The sequence below is a fragment of the Phaenicophaeus curvirostris genome, chromosome 24, assembly GCF_032191515.1.
Source record: "Phaenicophaeus curvirostris isolate KB17595 chromosome 24, BPBGC_Pcur_1.0, whole genome shotgun sequence".
NCBI classification, from domain to species: Eukaryota; Metazoa; Chordata; class Aves; order Cuculiformes; family Cuculidae; genus Phaenicophaeus; species Phaenicophaeus curvirostris.
In genome coordinates, this window is record NC_091415.1 from 3,869,513 (window position 1) to 3,892,076 (window position 22,564).

The 22,564-nt window shown below is 51.9% G+C and overlaps 1 protein-coding gene across 2 annotated transcripts; it reads right to left on the minus strand.

The window, feature by feature from the left end:
- Positions 1–3,088: 3,088 nt before the first annotated feature.
- BAK1 (BCL2 antagonist/killer 1) lies at positions 3,089–18,320 on the minus strand. Of its 2 annotated transcripts, none has more exons than XM_069875994.1 (5): positions 18,207–18,320; positions 11,079–11,211; positions 10,819–10,962; positions 8,540–8,720; positions 3,089–8,398 (listed from the first exon to the last, which is right to left on the minus strand). In XM_069875994.1, the coding sequence occupies exons 1-5, from the start codon at positions 18,292–18,294 to the stop codon at positions 8,294–8,296; spliced, it is 651 nt and encodes a 216-aa protein (XP_069732095.1). In that variant the 5' UTR covers positions 18,295–18,320; the 3' UTR covers positions 3,089–8,293. The 2 variants fall into 2 exon arrangements, with proteins under 2 accessions (XP_069732095.1, XP_069732094.1); XM_069875993.1 differs by having other exon boundaries at positions 11,079–11,214; positions 18,207–18,316.
- Between the last annotated feature and the right edge of the window lie 4,244 nt (positions 18,321–22,564).

Here is a 22,564-nt window from a genome sequence, read left to right on the forward strand (position 1 = left end):
TCTCCTGGCTGTGCCGAGACCACCATGATTTGTGAAGGGGGAAAGTCAGGGAGATCTGGGAATTAGGAATAAATTGGAGAAGAATCCACATCTCTGGCTGCTGGTTCACAGGAGAGAAAACCCACTGCAAGCTATTGTCACAGCACTGCCACAAGAGTGCTCCTTCTGCTGGAGGTGCTAGAGCCAGTTCATGTCCATCATCAGGTTTTACTGCTGCACATGCTCCCCTTTAGCTGGGAGATCAAAGTCCATTTCCTTCATTTCTGTCGATGCAGCCAGATCCTTTGTGGAATCCCAGATATTGGTGGATATGATGCGTGGGATGAATGGATGTGAACAAGCCCTTGGGAGGCAGCGTATCCCTGACATTGTAATGAGAGTGTGCTGAGTCCTAGCCAAGGGCTGCAAATCTTCAAACACATCCTGAATGAAGGAAAACCTGCCTGGGAGTGAGGGATTTGTTTCTATCATCTTTATTTCTTAAACACAATTGCGGTTTCCCAGCTCCTGCTTGCTCCCTTTTCTTATCCTGGAAACCAGAAAACCCTTAAGTTTCATAAAACTCTGGGTGGTTAAGAGTTTGACCTGGTTTTTGAGATAAGTTCATTGTCTCAAATACCAGATCTAGATCTCAATTGCCATCAGGTCTTGGATTCTGGTTTAGGGTCAACTCTATCTGAGTGGCCAAAGGCAAATACTTCAATAATATTGTGGCCTTAATTTATTTTTTTGGTAATTTAATTAGGAGCTTGATCTGGTTTGGGGGCAGGACGCAAAGTGGATTAGAGGAGCAGCTCTTTAATTAGGGCCATTTATCTCCTGTTAAAGTTTAACCTTTACTTGCACAGAGCACCAGTGACAGCAAGCAGCATGGGTTTGTGTGCGGCGTCAGGTCAGCCAGGTATGCACAGGATTGTGTGCTCGGGAATGCTCTCATCTTGCTCGAATCGCACTGCAGCGATCCCGAAGAACCAACTGGCAACGGTGTCATAAGGCTATTTATAGAGCCCAGGAACTAGAGGGTAAATATTTATTTAGATTCCGATGCTTAATCTGCTACTGGCTGATTGTGTGGAAAGCCTGAGCCCTAACTCTTTCTACAGCGATTTATAACCACAGCCTTCAGCTCCTCTCCTCCCAGGGCTCCCACACACATTCCCCAGGATTAATTCTGCAGAAAATGGACATGGCTTGGGTTCAGACCCTCCGGCACCTTCTGGTCCCGGACTATCTTGCCCTCCATCTCTCCTCCCTCATTTTAACTGACTGGCATTCAGATGTAGAAATTGCAAAGCCAGGCGCTCAGGGTGCAGGAAGGGGAATGGCACGAAGCTGTCCCTGGATAAACAAGACTCATTTTTGATGACGTGGGATGGGACAGAGCAATGGATGGGAGCTGCGGAGCCACTTGGATTCATCGCTAAGCTGGCTGAACGATGTTGGCTGTGCTGCTCTGCCTGCTGACAAGGCAAAGCCACCCATTGTAAAGCCACCGTGGAGTCCTACAGCAACCATTCATCCTACCACCACCTCCCCACCTCATTCTCTCCACCAGAACAGCAGATCCTTAGCAAGAGTGGGGACAGAGAAACTGGAAGGATGCTCCATGTTCATCAGCAAGGACCAATGGAGGCAGCATCTCTCCTGACCTCCCCCATGAAGTCACCGGGAGCTTCCCTGAGCTTGGTGCCTCCCAGCACAACCAGGGAACCAAGAAAAGCTTCCTCCCAGCCCCAGGCAGTGCTGGAGGTGGGAAGGCATCAGCAGAAGTGGCCACAGGCAGGGATGATTGGAAGCCAGTATAGCATAAGTGGAGTGTGTTTGAGCTTATTAGCGAGACATATGCTCATTTACAAGGCACATAGTCCTACACCCCACGCAGTGATGTTAAAACATCATTTCCCTGTAACATCTCCTGTCTCTTTTCCCCGTTACAGACACTGCTGGAGCTCCGTGGTGCCAGTAGGAACGGTGGCTGGAAGCTGGCATCCAGGCTGGTCCTGCGAGGGGTGAAAAGGCAGGTAAGTAGCAAGATTTATCTCTGAGCAATGGAGAATAGTGCAGGAAAGGCAGGGCAGCTGGGTACAAGCCCATGCTCTGTCTTGGCGTGTGAAAAGGGAGCAGCTGAAAGCAGCGTAGCCTGGGGATCTGGGCTGGTATTTAGGAAAGGTTAGCCAGGACAGTGGCTGCTCCAGAAGCCCCAGTTCTGCAATGTGAGCTCTCTGTGCAGTCAGCTGGAGCTGCGAACTACCAGAAGGCATCGCTGCCATCCCAGTGCAGGAAAGCGGTAACACCTACTTGCCTTGTATGTGTTATTTTTTCTGATAAGAACACTCATTTCCCTTTCATTTGCTGAAGTGTTTTACAGTGGTTGAGAACCCTGTTGTGCTTCTCTGTAATGGATTTTTTCCTTTGCAATTTCCTATCTTTATGGTTTCCTGCTAGGGAGGTGTGGATACATCAAAGATCCTTAACTTCTGAGCAGGTTGAGCAGCTGATCAGACCGCAGATTACTATAGTGGTCTCTTCTTCAACCCTGCAGCATTTGCTGTAAACGCACTATTTCTCATGGATGGCAAATCAAGCTTCAGCAGCAGATTTCTGTTCCCATCTAGGTCTTCAGGCTAGAAAAAGTCTGAGGTCTGGTATTCCTAAAGTAATGAAGCAACTGAGAATAGATAGTGCAAATTTATGCTATAACCCAACAAGCAACCCCCAGAACTCTGCAAAGGGGTGCAGCTTCTGGAAGAATCACAGAATGGTTTGGGTTGGAAGGGACCTTAAAACCCATACAGTTCCACCCCCTGCCATGGGCAGGGACACCTCCCATGGGATCAGGGGCTCCAAGCCCCATCCAACCTGGCCTTGAACCCCTCCAGGGATGGGGCAGCCACCACCGCGCTGGGCAACCTGCCTCCACACCCTCACAGCAAAATATTTCTCCCTAAAATCTCATCTCAATCTCCCCTCTTTCAGCTCAAAACCGCCCCCCCTCATCCCATCCCTGCCCTCCCTGATCCAGAGCCCCTCCCCAGCTTTCCTGGAGCCCCTTTCAGTACTGGAAGAAAACCCTCAACACAGTCAGGAGGAGTTTGCACTGCATGTACCATTTTTATTTTCAAATATATATATTATGTCATTTTAAAACAGGATATTTGTGAAGGGAATGTTTTTCTTTCAGGTAAAAACAGCCCACCGTGTCCCACACAGCCCCTTTGCCCGCTGTTCACAGATGACCTGCACTGAGAAAGGGCTTGAGCTCATTCCCCACCTCCCCACTGCTACTGGGACAACCTGTGGTCTTCTCCCCCTGGAAAGAAAAGGTGTTTATCAGTCCCACCCCTCCTGAGTCAGTGCAAAGCATGCTCTACTGCTCCATCATATGCCCTGTGCCCTTCCTGCAGTGCTAGGAGAGAGCTGGGGCTTCCTGGAGGGGCAAAGGGAGCTGGGGAAGGAGCTTCTTTCCCTTTGACACTGTGGAAAAAGGCAAGGAAGAACCAGAATGAAGTGACAGTGTGGTTTCAAGTATACGTGTAAAAACCCATCACACAGAGCTTCACAGAAGGCTGCCACCAGTCTCACCATCAAGAGACTGGTGTCTCTGGGGCAGCGCTGGCCCCTGCAGCACCTGGTGTTTGGCAGGGAGGGCTCAGGGTTTGGTTCACAGCGTGAGAGACAGCTAGAAGGGAGAGGTGGTTCTGACAAGGAAACTAATGGCTCAGGCATCCAGTAGGCAAGAGCTGAGAGAGGGTGGGAGTAAAAAATTCTCACATAGGCTCAGTAAATGAGACTCTTCCTTCAGACTCTCCCTCTTTTTCTTTGCACCCATTACAACCTTCTGAATGAAATTCCTCTGCCCACCCTCTCAAGCACACACACTTCTGCTTGAACTAAGAGTTTTCTGTCTGGACAACTCCCTGTGCTGTGTTCCCTTAAGGCCTCTCCTTGGATAGCCTCTGGCACAAAGAAATCCTCACCAAAATGCACCCCCTTTCCTTTCCTGCACCCCTTGATATGTAGGGAGCCAGCACAGAGCAGCACAAGGACCCAGGGTGCAGAGCTCACGGGCTGCACTCAGCTGCCCCAGTTTGCATCCACGTTCAGCTCCTGCAGCCCTGGGGACCAGCACCACTGCCTGGACAGCCTGCGCGCCTCTTTGCTACTTCTGGGGTGCATCTCAGCCTTCCCTGAGCCCTGGGATGCCAAATCCATCCCATCTGTTGCTCCTGGGGCTTGGTGGAGAAAGGAGACAGCACAAGCCTTTCTTAGATTCCTCTCCCTACAGTCTAGAAGTGAGCAGACCAGGCAGGCACTGGTACCAGTGGGTGCAGCTAGTCTGTAGGCACCGCAGCCAGCCAGATCTTCCTCAGACACAACCCCAGCTTGGTTCTCCAATGCTGGAAAAACCCTGCAGTGCTTAGGTAGCCTTGCTTTGAGTAGGGGTGAGACTTCCCTTCCAACCCACATGATACGATAAACAACCCTCTCCTTGTGAACAGTGTGGCAGAGCCTTCTCCTCATCTTCTGCCTTTATTTTCCCATTGAGGGCTTCCCACCCCAGTTTCTCTAGCTCAGCAGGGGAAGGAGCCAAAGCCTCGAGGCCAATCCTGCCCCAGTAGCACCATGGTAGCTAGGGAGGTGACATTCAGTGCATCAAATGGGCTTTGTACAAGGCACAACGTGGCTCTGTCGAGGGTTAAAATATTGTAGTTGATCAAGGCTTTATCCCTGCAGAATAAAGTGGCTGATCCAGCCCTGGAAGGGAACTTTGGAGTTGTTCTGAGAACATTCTTTTATTTACAGCTCTTGCTTTGACAGAAATGTTCTATTTTGTAAAAAAACCAAACAAAACCCAACACCCTAGCTCCTGGCACTGTCAGTTCCAGAGCAAAAACCTTCTGTACATGGTTGAGGTGCCTGTGGTACCATGTCCAGGCCCCCTGCCCAAACTGCTGAGCGGGGCTTCGAGGTAGATACCTGCTGCGGCTCTCTAGAGAGGGACCCTACAAACAGCATCAGCCGTCAAACCTTCTCACCTCGCTTTGCTTTGACCCCAGCCAATCCAACCCTGCTGCAGCCTGTTCCTGCCCCCCTAAAGCGTTCAGCGCTCTCCCCAACAGCAGTCCAGTACAAACCAGTAACGCCTTCCTGTGCTGTGAGTCAGAGCACGGGGCACACCCTCAGCTCTGCGTGTGCAGACCACAGCTGATGGATACTGAGGTCACCTGGAGAAAGAGGGAGAGCTGGAAGGTTTTTCCCCCTGTCTTTCCTGGGAGCTCAGCCCCCAGGTGGCTGTGCCTGCAGTGCTGTTGCCATCCAGTGACAGGACGCAGCACTACAGACCAGCTGCCCATTCACTGACCCAGCTGAAGCTTTTTCCCACCTGGTCAGGAAGGCTTGGAGAGGTCAGAGCAGAGGCAGACAACACGCCGCGATCCTGAGACAATCCTCCCTGCAAATCCCCTGAGTAAACAGATAAAATGGACTTTTTTCCTTTGCTACAGCACCTATTTTAGAAGTTCCTTTCTCTGCCCTGTTATCACAGATTTTACTAAGGCCTGGTCATCTACTATAAAGCTAAAAATTACTCTTGGCTTAGCATCTGCTGGCCTTACAGCTGAACATGGTTTGCAAAGTGAAACACCTTATCTGGAAGATGAGAATAAATTACAAGCTTTTGTACAAGCAGAAGATCCAGACTGTTAGAGTTCTTGGAGTGTGTCAGTGAAGTAGTGAATATAAGCTGATGTACTGTTTTCTTTCCAAGGTCCTCTGGAAAAAGTCCTGCTGGAGACTCAACCAAACCAGACAACCAGCCTAGAGGACAGTCATGGCTATGAAGTGAAAATAACAATTAGTAGTTCATCTTCATCGTGGCAAAAAGGCTCCATCTGGTGGTGTTTTCACCCAGAAAAGAAGGTAAAGGGTGGGGATGAGAAACAGTAGATGATACTGAGTTGATTAGAGTGGTTAACACCAAAGAAGACTCTTCAGCTCTCACTCAAGACACGGGGACAGGTGGCACGGTGGTAAATGAAGTTGTGTGTGGATAAATTCAAAGAAATACACTTGCAGGGGGACAAATGAGCTAGGTGGGCATTGAGCTGCTCAAGGAGAAGCCAGCACAGCTGCAAAACCTGAGCACAGACAATCCCCTGCAGATCTGTGCTGCTCAGCACAGGTAAAACCAATGCAGTAACTGAAACTGAGATATATAGGAGAGGAATATTAGAGCAAATATTTTAATGCATTTCTAGTAAGCATAGCTGGGCACCCCACCAGGGAAAGGGACACTGCAGGAACAGTCAGGGTCAAAATGATAAGCACAGAAAGACCCGAATAAGGAAATAAGCTGAAAAGTTTGCTATTCTAACATTAAAAGAAGCAGGAATGTGAGGGAAGTGAAGTGTTATAAAATTATGGCTGGTCCTGCTATGCTTCTGCAGCTGCAAGGAGAAAGGATGTTCAGGATGAGCAGCGACAAGCTTAAACTGCAGCAAGGGACTGGCATTGAGGGGAAAAACCTGTCTGAACGGGAAGATTAAGGTGGGAATCAGTGATACGGGAAGGCAATACTGGAGGCTTTTAAGAACAGGTTAGACAGATGTCAGAAATGCCTTTGTTCTGCTGGGGCACATGGGCTGCTCTCGATCTCTCTGCCCTCCTTGGGCTCTCGTGGTGGTCCCTGCAGGTGGTGACAGCAGGTAGGGCAGTGGGTGAGCTCGGCTCTGTCCTCGTTTGGTGACCCCCGTGCCACAGGGATGTCAGAGCACTGTCCATGAGGGTGACACAGCCTGTTTTGCGGTAGCAATACCAGGCGAGTCCCTCGCTGCAGCCACGGTGCAAGGGGGCTCAGCCCGTTTAGGGCTACAATACTGTGACTCCTGCTGGGCCAGGCCCCAGCCCAGAAGGGCTCTGTCTGCCACAGGAGAGGAGCCCAATCAACTGCTCTTTTCCTACCCCCGAGTCCCCTCTGGCTCCCTCAGCCAGCTGGCTGATCTGCTCTAGGAGATGCTGCAACAGGGTGAGTTTGGCTCAGATAGGGCCAGTCACAGTTTCAAGCTTTACGGAGTCATCTTGAGTAAAAAGAAGAGAGATAAACCACATGGTCCATGCTGAGTCACTCCCCCTGCTTTGCAGAAAGGTTTGGGATGGCAGAGTGGAGCCTGCTTCCCTCCCCTAAAAATCACACTAGAGAATTAGTCATGAATGGAACAAAGTCAAGTCACTTCCCAAAGACACTGTGCCAGAAGAGGGAGCGTTCCAGGCAGCTCAGACACTACAGCCCTGGGCTTAACTGGGTCATGCCTGCACCATCCTGTCCCGCTGAGCGCAGAAGGCTGAGAGCTGATGTAGGGATGGGATGCAACTCCAGTGCCTCCCACTGAGAGCAACTGGTGTCACTTGGGCTGCTCATTTCCCAGCATCCAAGTCAACTGGATTAGTCTGACCATTTGTCGTCCCACGGCTCTTTAGTGTTTGGAAACCTGCTGGTGCTTCCTAAGTCTGCCGGCACGCAGCCTTTGAGGGCTGTGAGGCTGCATCCCAGCACCAGCATCAGCCACCCGAGAGGTCTCCAAGCTCAGGCTGGGATAGGGAAAACCTGCCTGCCAGCCCTGCCACATGTCACCCTGGGTTGTCAGAGGCCAGGCAGTCAGCGTGTTTCTATAGAAAGGGGCAGGGATGCTTGTTAAAAAGAAAGAGAAGACTCAAATAATTGGGCTCAGGAGCAGAGAGGAGGTGAAAACAAGCCCCATACGGGTTGTCTAATGCTGGCTTGCCTCTCCACCGACTTTTAGATGACAACTGCAGCAAGCAGGGCTGCAATCCCTCCTCAAATGCAGGCACAGTCTGGGCTAGAGCCATTAGCAAACGAGGAGCTCTACACCTGCCCCAAGGAGAGGATGAGACCCACGTGCTTGCACACATACATGTGCTGCCGTTATCACAACACATTTGTTCCTCCAGACTCTTGACACCAGAAGAGCCTGCTCTGCCTCACTGCTGCGTGCTAGGAGTGTGGCAGCGATGCTCCGTCCTTAGCAGCTAAGCGAGGCAGAAAACAGACAACAAAGTTCAACCTCCCCCTGACTGCTTCTCTCCATAGCTCCTGGTGGTGTTTGCATGGATGGCAGAGACCGTGGGCCCTGTGGTGGGAGGGTCACAGGTCCAAGCTGCTCTCTCTCTCTCTCAGAGGTTCCTTGAATCCCCCCTCTCTTGGGAGACGTCAACGCAGAGCAAAGATTTGAGAGAGAGCTTGGCCGGACCCCTCCAGCCTCCGCCCCCACGTCAGTCAGGGTCTGAAGAAGTGTCGTACCACTAAATGTCCCACCATGACCAGGGCGGCCACCACCAGCATGTACTTCATGTAAACATTGTCCAGATTGAGCACAGCCGCCTAGCGGGAAACAGAGAATAACCAGAGCGTGTTAGATCTGCCTGCACCCAGGTGGCCCCACCAACCTGAGCAGTGCCACAAGCCGCACCTTCCACCTCCCCTCACCCCTCAATCCCCCCAGGACGGTCCCTGCTGGCTCACCCATCCTCCCTGCTGGGCGATCCACTGGGCGATGCGGTTCCGGAGCATGAACTCGGCGACGAAGCTTGCGATGCGGCGGAGAAAACCCGGTATGCCTTGCTGGTAGACGTGAATGGCCATGCGGTAGCCGAAGCCCAGCAGCGCTATCACCCGGCCCCAGTTAATGCCGCTCTCGAACAAGCTGAAACAAAGCCGGTGGTCTGGTTAAATCACCGCCGTGGCTCTGAACTCCTTACTTTCTGCATCCCTGTGTTGGCTCTGGAGCAATGGTGGCTGCAAAGCCAAGCTGGGGATGCTGTGCTGGTCCTCAAAGTGCATCCCATCCACACAGACAACATAATCATTTTGTAGCTGAGCCCATAACCAGGATGTGCTTTCAAACACGATCTCGGTCACAACAGCTGCCTCAGCCAGGTGGGTTAGGGATGTCCTAGGGAAAAGGGAGTTTGCAGATCCTGTCTATGCAGCTACAGTCCCTGAATTGCTGGAGGGGAAGCTTTGCAATGGTTGTTGCTGACCTACCACCTTCCTGCCTGTCCTGCTTTTCCCTCAGGTCTCCACCTGAATTCAGGGCATCGGCTGCCTCTGGAGTAGGTCCTGAGCTACCTGTGTTTTCACGGGCAAGGATATTAAACAAGGTAAGCTGGAACTGGTGGTGGTTCAAGCTCACAAGCTGCAGCAAGCTCAGTAGCAGCTACACATGCAGCCAGGAGCAGGAACTGCAACCCACTGGTCCCTTGCTTCTGCAGTCATAGCTGGAGGTAAGGAAATTCAATTACATCCAGGGACAAAGCACGTTAGAACAGCATTTTCCCTGTTTTTGCACAAACAAGCCCCTTCAGGACCAAAACCTGGTCTTTCCTTAGACTGATGCAGGGGCTGAAGGGGCTCCAAAATGTGCGTTCTCCATGCCTACTGCTCCTGATCCAGGTTTCAGTTGCTGTGGGCACAAACTGCATCGCTGTGGGCAGGTTTGGCACTGATTTATCTACACTAGTTTTTCAAGGTGTTTTTCCTGGTTTCCAGTAAGGCAAGAAAGAAGGAATACAAGGCAAAAAAAACAATAAAAAGAGTAGACTTGGGCCCTGTGGTTTAGTCTGCTGCCCTATCCTGCTGGCTCCTGTCTGCACAGTTGAAGGGAACTTCTCTGCAAGGCCTTGGCTTGGAGCGTGATGGTGCAGGTCACAGAGGGAGAGGGAAGTTAGAGCCCAGGAGGGAATAACAGAGAAACAGGTATCACAATGAGAGGGATAGAGATTAATTTACCTGTCTGCGGCGCGTTAACCGCCTCAGGCTGGCAAAGTGGTGAAAACAGCACAGCTTGGCTTCCCAAGGACAGGGGAGCAGGAAAAGGATAGAAGAGAGGCAGTTAGACAACAAACACCGAGCGGAGGGTGCGTGGGGATGGGGCTGTCCTGGAGCCAGGTGTACTCAGAGGAGTGATGGGACCTGGGAACCCAGAGACCCTGGCTCTGCCAGAGGTGTTCTGCGTGACCCTGGGCAAACCTATTAACATCTGGGTTTCCCTACAGGCAGAAGGGAGTGAGGACTGAACCCCTTGATGGCCACCTCAATCCAAGCCTGTACCTCAGACAATCAGGTAGTTAAGTTGTTCAGGTGTTTGCCCTTGCTCTTCACCCCGTTGCTGTGCTTTGAGTGGGACAGCTGGGCACGCATCGCCTACAGGAGATGGTTGCAGGCTCTGAAAGCCTGTGGAGCATCCTCCATCCTGAGTTAGTCCAAACCCGTTCCATGCAGACCACGCCATGGGCAGCGAGTACCTGCCCAGCCCCACAGCCATGTTTGCTTTATGTCTCCGAACGCTCGACTCATCAGGATTTCCCAGCTATGAAGCAAGCAGCAGTGGGCGTAGCAGCAGGTCCAGGGCTGCTTTCGTGGGACCTGGGACGTTTGCTTTGCTACTGCTGCGTGGATCATGCTTCCCAGGCACATCCACCAAACTTTCTGACCCCAGACAACCTGTGCAAGGACTACGATATGATTGTTATGTGAAGACTATCCAGACAGTGTGCAGGAGCAAGAGCAGACAGGCAGAAAACACAGGAACCATCACGGTGAGCTTGTTGGGACCTCAACGCAGGGACAGTGGGTGAAGCTTGAATGGACAGGGTCTGTGTGCTGGGGCAGAGCTGGAGAAGCAGCTGCTCTGGGTGGGGGCAAGGGTTTAACTGACTGCATTGCACCCCGTCTGGCCTTTCCTTCTGCGGTGTTCTCCAGGAGAAGGCATCCACTCACACCGAGAGAGCTGGTGGCCTTACCTGGAGGCTATTCTAGTGAAGTACTCGTAGGCGTTGTCTTTGGTGGGCTGCAAGGATTTCAGCATGCAGCGAAACTCCGCATCATACCGCTCGTTAATGTCATCCCCGATGATGGCCAGGCGCCTTCCCACCTGGCTCCCGGTGCTGCCCAGAGGGAAGACAGCATTATGGATGGGTTTGCCTTCCCAGCAAGCCCAGTAAGCAGGACCGAGGGGTGGGGCTCAGGATGGATGTGCATATGGCTGGTATTGGAGTTTTACCTGCCCAGCTCCTGCTGGATCTCCACGATCTCTGGGTCCATGGGCACTTCGTCCCCTCTCTCTTCTCTCTCCTGCTGGTAGCGGTAGAAGGCATAGCTCCGAAACACCTCCTCCGTTTCTTCCGCCACCTGGTCTTCTGAGAGAGAAAAGGGGAAGAAAAGTCAAGGGAGAAGCTCCTCTCCCCACTTTCCCAAGCTGGAAAGAGACCATTCCCTAAATCTGTGCTGTTTGTATCAACGCTGGCCTTTTGCAGTAAAACAAAAAGAATTCAACATCAATTAGTTCTCAGGAAACTAATTTTGACGGCAGTCTTTGTTCTCAGGGGCATAGTATCTATTTTTGGCCAGTGACAGCTACAGGGCTGTCAAAACACAAACCAGATGTTGTAGGGCTTGCACTTGGCAGCTCTCTCTTACCTCTCGATAAGGGCATCGCTCAGCATGGGCAAGTTCAGGAATCTTGGATCCAAACCCAAACCGTAGGCAAAGCTCCGTCCAGCACTGCCTGCCAAACCTCAGCAAACTATCTTGTCTTTCAGTGCCACCAACGATCATGCCCTTGCATGACATCAGCAATGATGTAGTGAGTAAAAGCTTAGCAGGACCCTTTGGTGGTTCAACCACACATCACTGGTTTCGCATCCACCCAGCAGCAGCAATGCCAGGGTAGGGTTTGCAACTTCTGCCTGGGCTGCTGGCAGGAACTGAAAGGAAAGGAGCTTTTGAATGACTTGTAGCCCAGAGAGGTGACTCCCCATCCTGTGCTTGAAAGCAGATAAACAGCCAGGTGATAAGGGTGAACTCAAGCTCCAGCACACCCATTGCCACCGTGCAAGGGCAGACACCCAAATCCCTCGCTTTGCTAACAAATCACGGAATCATAGAATGTCCTGAGTTGGAAGGGTCCCACAAGGGTCATCGAGTCCAACTCCTGTTCCTGCACAAGAAAACCCCAACATTCACACCATGTATCTCAGGGCGTTGGCTCAAAGGTTCTGGAAAATTGTCCAGCTTGCTGCCGGGACTGTTTCTCCGAGGAGCTGTTATAGAATCATAGAATCACCAGGTTGGAAAAGACCCACTGGATCATCGAGTCCAACCATTCCTACCAATCACTAAACCATGTCCCTCAGCACCTCGTCCACCTGTCCTTTAGGAAGGTGACTAAAGGAAGGTGACTCAACCCCCTCCCCGGGCAGCCTGTTCCACCACCCTCTGCATGAAGAACCTTTTCCTAATGTCCAACCTAACCCTCCTCTGGCCCATCCCCCTGCCATTCCCTTAGGTCCTATCACCGGTCACCGAAGAGAAGAGATCAGCACCTGTTCCTCAGCCCCTGGTGAGGAAGCTGTAGACCACAATGAGGTCTCCACCCCGTCTCCTCCGGGCTGAACAGACCCAGTGACTTCAGCCGTTCCTCTAAACCCGTCATGAACTTTGTGGTCTCCTTTGGATGCTCTCCAGTAGCTTCAGATCCTTTTTATGCTGTAGCACCTAAAACGGCACCCAGTGCTCAAGGTGGGGCTGCACCAGCGTGGAGCAGAGTGGGACGATCCCCTCCCTGGCAAGCATTAAGCCCATTGCGTGGGGAGCAGGAGGCTGCAGCCAGGCACGGGGGGAGCCAGGGCTCTTGTGGAGAGAGCTGAGGCTGGGTTTGGGTGCCACGGCTTCTTGTAAACACGCCGGGCTCGGCACACCAGCTATTCAGGGTTCAGCAGGGGAATGCGCCGGCACAGCAACGTCATCCAGCCCGACAGCGCGCGAAAACCGACCCAGCTCTGCGTGAGCAGGAAGAGAGTCAGAAACAACTGGTATCAACAAGCACACGCCTGTCTATAATTGGTTCAAGCTCTGCATGCGTGTCCCCCATCTCCACGCTGCTCAGGGTCTGGATGCAGCCAGGACCTGCCCCCTCCAGAGCAGGGAGCCCCCAGCAAGGCGTTTTAGTCCTGTAGGTACCATGGTGACTGACACCTTATCACGAGTGTCACATTGCTCTTGGGGAAAGTACACAGCCTATCACGGGATGTCTTTGATTAGAGCTCAGTTTCGGCTGGCTTGAGAAGCAATCTGGGCTAAAGCACAGGTTCCCAAACAGGCAGCAGCCCAGCTAAGTCACCCCGCAGGGCTCAGGGGGAGCTGGTTCTATGGTCCTGGTAACACAGATCTTCCCAGTTTCTTTTCTAAGATGCAAAATTTGCAGGGGAGAGAAATGGTGTGGATGGAGCAGAGCCCTGCTTCTCTGACAGGCTATCACTGTTCAGGGTGGAGATGCTCAGACATCCAACAAGGTGCAGATCCCAGCTAAATACGCTACTTGGGGAGGAATGTCAGAAAGGGTCACAGAAAGGGTCATTGGGCACTGGCAGAGGCTGCCCAGGGAGGGGGTTGATTCACCTTCCCTGGAGGTGCTTAAGGCATGGGTGGATGAGGTGCTGAGGGACATGGTTTAGTGTTTGATGGGAATGGTTGGACTCGATGATCCGGTGGGTCTCTTCCCACCTGGTTATTCTATGATTCTATGATTCTAAGTGCAGGACCTTGCAGACCTGTGGCTTTAGGAAATCGTCCTGCAAGCCACGCAGCAGATCAGCACATCCATACCATCAACTCCGTCTAGCAGCAGAGCAGCTCAACGCAACCATCCCAGCTAAAACCCTTTCCCAGCATCCAAATATAACCCCCGGTTTGACTGGCCCTGTGCTTCTCTGCCCACTGGAAATTGCATTTCCAATGCAGAGATGGTCCTGTCTGAGCAATGTCCTGGAGCTGGGATGTGCAGATCTGGTCTGGAAGACACAGCTGTCCTAGCAACACTGCCCCATAAAACTTATCTCCGTGTCTCCAAAACATGCCACGCACTTGGCATGGAGTTTTTATGGATGGACATACCTACACGGCCCATGTGGGGCTCTGGGGAGATGGACCCAGCCCCAGATGGGGTGCAGGGAAGGGAGAGGACCTGTCATGAAGAGACTTGGGTTACACTGAGTTCAGGTTGGGTAAATAAAGGTGAAGGGAAATGACAAGCCCTGGTTGCTGCGTTTTCAGAGGATTGGTTTTTGTTTTGCAGGACCGGGTTTATTTGGCGGTAAACAAATCCCACCTTATGGAGGAGCCCATGGAGCCAGCGAGCACCGAGAGCCAGAAAACGAAACCAACTGACTCACAGTTTCAGTGAGAGGCAGAGCAAACACTGCGGGAAAACAAAAGAGGAAATAAGAGCACCAAAAAATCCCTGATTTTAATCACCTCAGGTGCTGTTTTTAGTAACACAAGGACAGGACAACATGCATCTTTTTCCCCCAGGTGCTAACCCACAGCACCCACTGGGTCTCTCCCATTCAAAGGAAGAGGATCTGGATCAAGATTTGCCTTGTGGACTCCCAGTAGCAGGAGTGGAGAGCAGGCTGGAGCTCTTCTGGGATCTTTGGGCTGCATGTGGGATCATCGCGGCTACGCTACAGGCTCACGAGCTGCTGTGAACCCCACACTGCAAAGGAGGACCTTGCTTTGCTTCTGTTGAATGAATCACAGAACCATTAAGGTTGGAAAAGACCTCTAAGGTCATCCAGTCCAACTATTATCAACCTTGTCCTCGGGCTCCAGTGCACTCTGAGCGTCTAGACCAGACCTTACCCCAGCAGCATCTTGCCTGGATCCACACCGTACACAACACTGACCAGACTCCAGACAGTCTCAAACATTTACATTCTGTGCAAGATCCTTTGTTTCTCACTGTTTCTACCTCCCAGGAAGCATCTGAGCTATGGGAAAAACTGGCAGGTCTCACCGAAGTTATCCATCAGACCTTGTTACAACTAAATGAAATAGCCCTGCTACAGACTGTAATAATGACAGATGCAACCTGGCAGCATCCTTTTTGAGCTCAGGAGCCAGGCAGTAACTACAGGAAGAGATGGAGCTGTTTGCACAGGAGGAGATATCCAGCCTGGAAACAGCAACTAGCTCCAAAGGGAAGAGACCTCTCCAGGGGACCACGAATGGTCTCTGGAGATTTTTGCCTTGAGGGGAAGCTTGACTGCATCTCACAGTAGTTGCAATTCAAGAGTGGGATGAGCAGTAGCTGCGTTACTCACAGAATCATGGAATGGTTTGGGTTGGAAGGGACCTCAAAGCCCGACCAGTTCCACTCCTGCCATGGGCAGGGACAACTGGCACTGCACCGTGCTGGAACAATCCTTCACAGCTTGGACCTCAAAGCAGAGCTTCTTGATAGGTAAATGGAAAACTGCCTTCCCCAGAGGCATCTGCACAGCACAAAGCCCTTCCTTTTATTCTGCTCTTTAGAACAAATACCTTCCCACTATAAAGAGGAGCAATATTCTCAAGGAGCACCCCTACAGAGCTAATGGACAAACACCTTTGGGGTTTTTTTAGGACAGAAATTAATCTGCCAATAAGGGAGATCCTCTGGACTGAACTCAAAATATCTGCTTTAATTCTTATGTTCAATGATGTTCCACCAACGCACCCAGAGCCACAGTCTTGCTGCAGGGGCTGGGGCTGCAGCAAGGTTTTGCTCTGGTGTTTTGCTGCCCAGAACAGCCATCAAGAGGGAAACTGTTTTTTTTCCTTTCAAAAACAGAAATGACACATTGGTGGGAGATGCTGTTCAACAGGGAAATCCACTACTCTGTGTCTGAGCTGGAGACAGGAACTGCATGGGCACCAGACAAGAGAAAAGCAGCTTAAATGATCTCAATTGCTCTACAGAACGTATGGGACCTTAGTCTTAAACAGGCAGATCACATTTTTCCTACTCATTTTGCAGGTGGTCTTGGAGCTGAAGACACGGAGATGCTCACAGACGCATGACTAACGCCCCTAAGGAGCTATTTATCAGTTCATGACTTGCTTCACATGCAACGTCGAGTCCAGAGCTAAGACAAACAACCAAGGACCAAACCTCACACCTCTCTAGGTATGTTACGTGAGTACTAAACACACACAGACAGATGACAAAGCCCAAGTAAACTGAGGAAGAGAGAAGTTGCCAATCTGATGCTGCAAACTGTGAGTCAGGGTGGCTGGGCTTTCCACACACGACCTTGACACCTTGGATGCCCTTGCTGAGACTTGCAGCAAAGTTCTTTCCATCACCCTAGTGGTGGATGTAGCAATACATCACTTTCCTTAACAAAGTGCTTTGGATTCCACCTAACGTGGCCTGCGCAGGAGCTAAGTGTGACCAGACAAACTATTCTGTGTGCAGCAGAGTGGAACTGAGCTGCATTTGCATGGTTACCTGCAAGTGTGAGGATAGCCACATCTGTGGCTTGTCCCACAGATCCAAGCCTCAATATCATAGAATCACAGAATCATAGAATCATAGAATAACCAGGTTGGAAGAGACCCACTGGATCATCGAGTCCAACCATTCCTATCAAATATATAACCAAACCATTCTGGTAGCATCTTGAGCAGGGAGGCGCTGCCACCCCTGTGTTACAGCTGAGAACACAAGGTTAATTTTCAGAAGTATGAGATGTGTTTCCTGAGCACAGCTCCTTCTGTACTGCTCGCTCCCTTGCACATGACTCTTCCTGAGCTAAGCTTCTCCTCCTCTTCACCGCGTACAGCCAGGTGCGTGAAGCTCCTGCCTTCATCTACAACCTTAACACCACCACACGTGCAAACTGAAGACAGAACCAAGCCAGAAAACTGAAGAACTGAACCAAGCCAGACTGCAACGGCAGCGTCTTGTCCATGCCCTGCGCAACAACCTGTCCAAGGGCTCAGAACAACACTCAAGCCCATCCTTGAGCAGCAGGTAAATCTCTTCGCTCCCTATCTGCATCCAAAGATAAACAAAGAGAGCAAGCGAGCCCTAAATGAAAACTAGGCTTAATACCTGTTGAGAAAAACCTCCTCCCACCCCGTAATCCCTTGTCTTGGTGGAAGCTGCACATTTCTGCTTCTGCTAGAGCCCAGGAGGCTGCTGCCTAAGATGAGTGCCGAGATCCCACCTCCAAATTCCAGATGGACCCCCCTGATTTTCGGGAAGCAGAGGGATGCCAGTACGTGTCTGCAAGCGTACAGGAAGCGTGACGGTGAAGCAGTGTGGTTAGAGCTCAGGGCCTGATCCTCTCACTGGTTTTCAAATCAGCATCTCATTGGCCTCAACAGGAAATCCGCCTACGTAAACAACTGCTCTCATGTATTTATTTTCATTTTTGGAGCCTTTTGGTAAAGGAAGGATAGGGTTGGTTTTTTTTTTTCTTCCAGTGTATTTGTGCAGGATCTAGCACAAATGGTACTCTGAGATGGAGAGGAGTCCAGGCAATACCAGAATATAAATAAGATTATCAGGCCAATAAAACAGCTCTGAGCTGGATCTGAGCTCCAATACATAAACAGTCTGGTATAGCTCCTAATCTCCACTATTGACAGAGCTGCAGTGACTCAGCCTTATTTACAAGTCCACCTGCAGAACAGGTTAAGAAGTCACCCGTGTCTAACAGCTTTCTGTGCAGCGGCATTTTATTATTTTGGGATGAAACGGGAGCTGAGGTTTTTCCTGGGTCCCTTTCGGCCCCGTTCCCAGTTTCACCCATTAGTGTGAACCGCAATTACACAGTCTGCTGGGCTCGGCACAGACGAGAAATGGACTGAACTGCTTCTCGATGCTGGTGAGCTGTGGCTTTTCATCGTTGTGATACCAAGACATGCCAGAAACCGGATTGCATCCCACGGCCAGACTGAAACCAACTGCCTGAGCCCACGTGCTGCCCAGCAAGGTGTATTTTAAACATCAAGCGCTTTTCGCTCTCTTGTGCTTAGGGAAGGGAAAGTAAATGACAACAGGCACCAGCTGCACATCTTGCAGCCAGCATACGCCAACCCAGCAGCAATTTGCACACTATTTTCTCTGTGCCTTTCAAGCCCCCATCGCTGCCCACTGTGCTAATACGAGCATCTCCCAAAACCACTGAGCGTGTGCTCTCCCAGTTCAATTCACCATAGCTTTATGGAGCTGATTTGTTATCCCAGCCTTGCAAAAGGCCCCGGAGGTATGAAAATAAACATCTGTTCAAAGAAACACAGCAGGAAAACCCAGAATGGGTTGAAAATGCTTCCTCCTCTGAATACCATGCAAGCTTTTTACCTGCATTGAGCTCCTGTGACAGCCTGCGTCCGTTCCTTCCCTGGCGTCCGTGGGCCCTTGGGGGGTCCCTGTCGTTCCCTGAGGCCATCGCAGAGAGATGCTTGGGAGTATCAGCTTTACCTGGAGCAAGGAGAGACAGTAAATGAAGCAGGTTAGGAGCAGCCAGCAGGGACACTGGAGCCTTGCAGCTCCCTCAGCCCCGCCAGCCCAGCCTTAGGAAGCCCCCGTGGCAGAGCCAAGCGCTCGGAGGAGCAATGCTACCCGTTTTTATCTCTGCCAGTGACCTGGCTCCTCCCTTCCCGGCACTCTCGCTCCCTGATTCTTCCTGGCCACAGGAAGAACTTTGGAGGAGGAAGTCCCTTGGCTTCTCTTCTCTCGCTGACTCTTTCAGTAGCTCGTTACATGCCAGGAAAGTCAGCCAACTCCTTACCCCGTTTCATAACCTCCCCATCACTTTTGCATCGCAATGAGCCCGCCAGCTACCCTCTGACCCCCTCAGCGAGTGCCACGAGCTGCACCAGCTCTTCCTCAGCCCACACAGCGGCTTCACGCTGGCACGAAAGCAAAAATCACAGGCACAAAGGGCTGCACTCGGAGAACGTGCCTGGGAGACGAGCTGAGAGGCTCCACTGCTCCCCTGACCTGGTTCAAAAAGCAGCACGACAAACCAACCTGCGACCACACCGAGCTCCCGTTTCTCCTGGCAAGCACCTCTGACTTCTTTTCCACAACTTCTAAAAGAGATGAGCTCTGTTTTCCTGTATCCACAGGCTCCGATTCCCTCTGCTCTTTATGCTCCTTATTCTGAGCTCCTTTCAGAATAAGCAAATCAAATGAGAACCAAACACACAGCTCATGCTGCCCCTGCGGTATCCTAAGCCCAGAGCAGTGGTTTAGGGCTCATCGCAGCCCTCGGCTCCTTCACCCTCCGGCTTATCACACTGACCTCACTGCCTGGTTTTTGCAGAGAAGGAAGTGAGGCCACGCAGTTACCGTCAGGGTTAAAGAGAGTTGGCTGCAGCTCCCAGCCTGCTGCTGGCGTGCCAGTACATGTTCCCAGGCCAGAGCTCTACAGGGCTGAACTGGTGGCTTTGCTGATTTGCCCCGGGTCTAAATTCATAAAGACACACTGACACCTAAAAATTTAAATTGCATCATGGGCAAAAATTTAAACCAGCAAAGGGTACGGATAAATAACGATCCATCTCAAGGTTAGAAGCGTAACACGTGGCCCTAGCTTATAGCTTCACACTGAAGATTATTCAGAAGGAAAAATAAATTGAGAGTAAAAGTTTCTTAATGTGAAGTACAGCCTGAAGTCGAGGTGGGGATGGGGGCTGGAAATGCAAAGCTTACCAGCTTGGCTTAGAAAGCCGTCATGTATTTGCATAGCAGCTCTCAGGGAGCCTGAGCCCTAGTGACACACAGATGGAGATGCTGTTTTACTCCTATGTGCCTCTGAGGACAGGATTTCCCTTTTCCTCCCCAGCTACAAACATCCCCATGCAAGGACAAGCTGAAAATGCGATGGGGACCGAGGGTAAAGCTGGGAGGAGAGCTGGCTCCCACTTACTCCGATCTGCTCTTGGGCACATGGAGTCAGCTCAGGGAGTGCTCGCAGCGGATGCACGTGGCTCCATCCTCTCTTCCACAGAGGAAACGCTCCTGCTCTGTCACCCCCAGCCCCTCCTCAGGCACTCAGCGAGGCTCCAGCTGCAGCCCACCCTGCATAGGAAGGCACTGGTGCCTCTCAAGGGGAAGAGCAGCTCTCTGGAGGTCAGGGGTAAGTGCTGCAGTATGAATTTTTAGTGTTCTCTGCGCTGTTATAGCCCGAGGGTGCACTGAGCGCTGGGGAGGATGCGGATGCATCTGGCCATAGAGTTCGGCTGCCTCTGGAGTTTTTACAGTTTGGCTCTAGGTGCAACCAGCCGTGTTTCACATCACCCCGCTGCCTCTGACCCAGACCTCAGCCACGAGGAACAGGGAGTTTCCACTGCAGACCTGACTGCTCGGTATGAAGGATGGTGAGGACAGGAATCCAGCGCCCAAGAAGCAGCTGACTCATGTGATTTTTAACGTTCGCTGTCTGGCAAATTCTTAGGAAGCTGCAAGGCTGCGACATTTATGAGGAACTTTCGTTTTCGGTTTCCTTCTCAATATAGTTTCTCGCAGTGCTTTCTTCTCTTGCAAAACAGGACACCGCAGCTTTTTTGTACACACGTACATGTGGGACCAGCAGCCACACCAGTGTTGGCAGGCAGTCGGTCCCCAGTCTGCTCCCCAGGGAGGATCCTAAAATCCCACTCTTGGCAAAATGAGTGAACGCCCAAGATAGCTCCTGCCAGCCTCTGCTGCGGGTCCAAGTGCCTCAGCCCATCCTCTCCAGCATCAAGTGTGCTGCTGCCTGCATTTCTCCTGCTTTCCAACTGCCCCTTTGCTGTCACAGAATCATGAAATAGCTTGGGTTGGAAGGGACCTTAAAACCCATCCAGTTCCACCCCTGCCATGGGCAGGGACCCCTCCCACTGGATCAGGGGCTCCAAGCCACATCCAACCTGGCCTTGAACCCCTCCAGGGATGGGGCAGCCACCACTGCTCTGGGCAACCTGTTCAGTGCCTCCTCACCCTTCCTTTCTGTTCCGAGAATGTCAGGCTGGGAGAGAGCAGGGAGTGTGTGAAGGAGGATGTGACACCCATCTACTTAGAGCCAGTCCAAGGCTGCAGAAAATGAAGGCTCTCCAGGACTTCAAGCAGAGCTCAAGAAAGGGTTTGAGGAAGCTGCAGGTTACTGGGAGCAGCGTCTAATTCTCAGCAGCTGCTAAAAGATTCAGCTCCACCCTGAGTTTTTGTTCTTGTCGGAGGCTGCAAAGGGTTAAAACCAGCAGACAGCACCTCGGATAGTTTTAGCAAAACCTCCAAGACAGCACAGGAGTCTTGTCTTTATACAGAAGCAAATGCCTTGCAAAGAACCAGCCTTCCTGGAACCCGCCAGGCGTCCCTAATTAAAAAAAAAAAAAAAAAAAGACCTTTGCCTCAACTGTTTCTCATTTCACCCTTATCTCATTTCCTTAAAAGCCTCACACGTTTCCTGTGTGCCCTCACGACGTGCTCACCGCTTCTTCCAACTTTGATCCCAAGGAAAGTGCCTGGGTGCAGGGAGAGAGGCAGAACTGCAACCCGCAGGAGGAGAGAGGACCTGCAGGAGCAGCCGTAATCCTTATGAACAAGCCCAGCTCTGGGGTTCTGAAGTCACCTCGGTGAAGATCCTGTTCCAGAAAACCCATAGAGCATCCCCTGGGACGAGTATTTCACAGTTCTGGCCCTGGGCCCATGCACGGAAGCGATTCCACCATGTGGCATGAAGACCCTCTCCAGGCTGGAGATCCCAGCAGGATCCTGTGCCCTGTCCCGACACTGCGGAATCAGCCCTGCTCCTCCCAGTCCAGCCTAGAAGATCAAACTGGTGAGTTTGCCCATGTTGGTGTTTACCCACCCAGCATCCCGAGCCCCAGCAGACGCAGGCATCACACCTTAGGTCCCCCCCACAACCCTGAGCATCCTCGTCCCGGTGGTCCCCACCGCTGCTGGGTGAAAGCCGTGCAGGGGAGCCCACGAAGCCACGTGTGCCGTGGCCGTGTTTGAGGTCGCAGGATGATGCCACCCTGATCCTCAGCATGGTACAGCCCCTCCCAGCAACTACCAGCACACTCCTGTCCCCCTGGGAACCTCTTTGACCCCTACACTGACCGCTGGCACAGGGATGCTGAGCGGGGCTGACACCACCACAACATGCAAGGCAGGCAAAAAACCCCACCAATCAGTTGGAGGAAATATTCCTAACAGAGGCAATATTCCCTCTTTGGGGAGATGATCAGCTCCAACTGAGACTTTTCAGCCCTGGCACATACCAGAGTGCTGCTTGTGGGGGTAACCCTGTATACTTTAACCCTGCGTGGTGCAGGATGAGATCCCAGACCCTGCTGGCATCCCAGGATTCCCTGAACATCCCTCCCCCAGCTCACAGTGGGTAAAGATAACCCATCCTGGGGGTCGCTGGGTGGTGTGGGGGGAGACCCCGCAGCTCTGCCCACCTCTTCCACCTTGCCAGGAGCCTCCGGGACCCCCAGACCCTGCTGGCATCCCAGGATGCCTGCTGCATCCCTCCTCTGGCTCACAGGGGATAAAAATAACCCATCCTGGGGGTCGCTGGGTGGCGTGGGATGAGACCCCGCAGCTCTGCCCACCCTCCCACCTTTCCAGGAGCCCCCGGGACCCCTGGACCCTGCTGGCATCCCAGGATTCTCCGTGCATCCCTCCTCCGGCTCACAGGGGATAAAAATAACCCATCCCAGGGTGGG

Bases quoted from the DNA above. Each gene is read 5' to 3' on its own strand.
- BAK1 (XM_069875993.1), bottom strand. From the start codon at position 18,294: ATGGCCTCAGGGAACGACAGGGACCCCCCAAGGGCCCACGGACGCCAG. The intron at 11,215-18,206 runs GTAAAAAGCTTG...TTTCTCTCTCAG, and splicing joins GTCACAGGAGCTCAATGCAG to AAGACCAGGTGGCGGAAGAA. The intron at 10,963-11,078 runs GTAAAACTCCAA...CCCTCTGGGCAG, and splicing joins ATCCAGCAGGAGCTGGGCAG to CACCGGGAGCCAGGTGGGAA.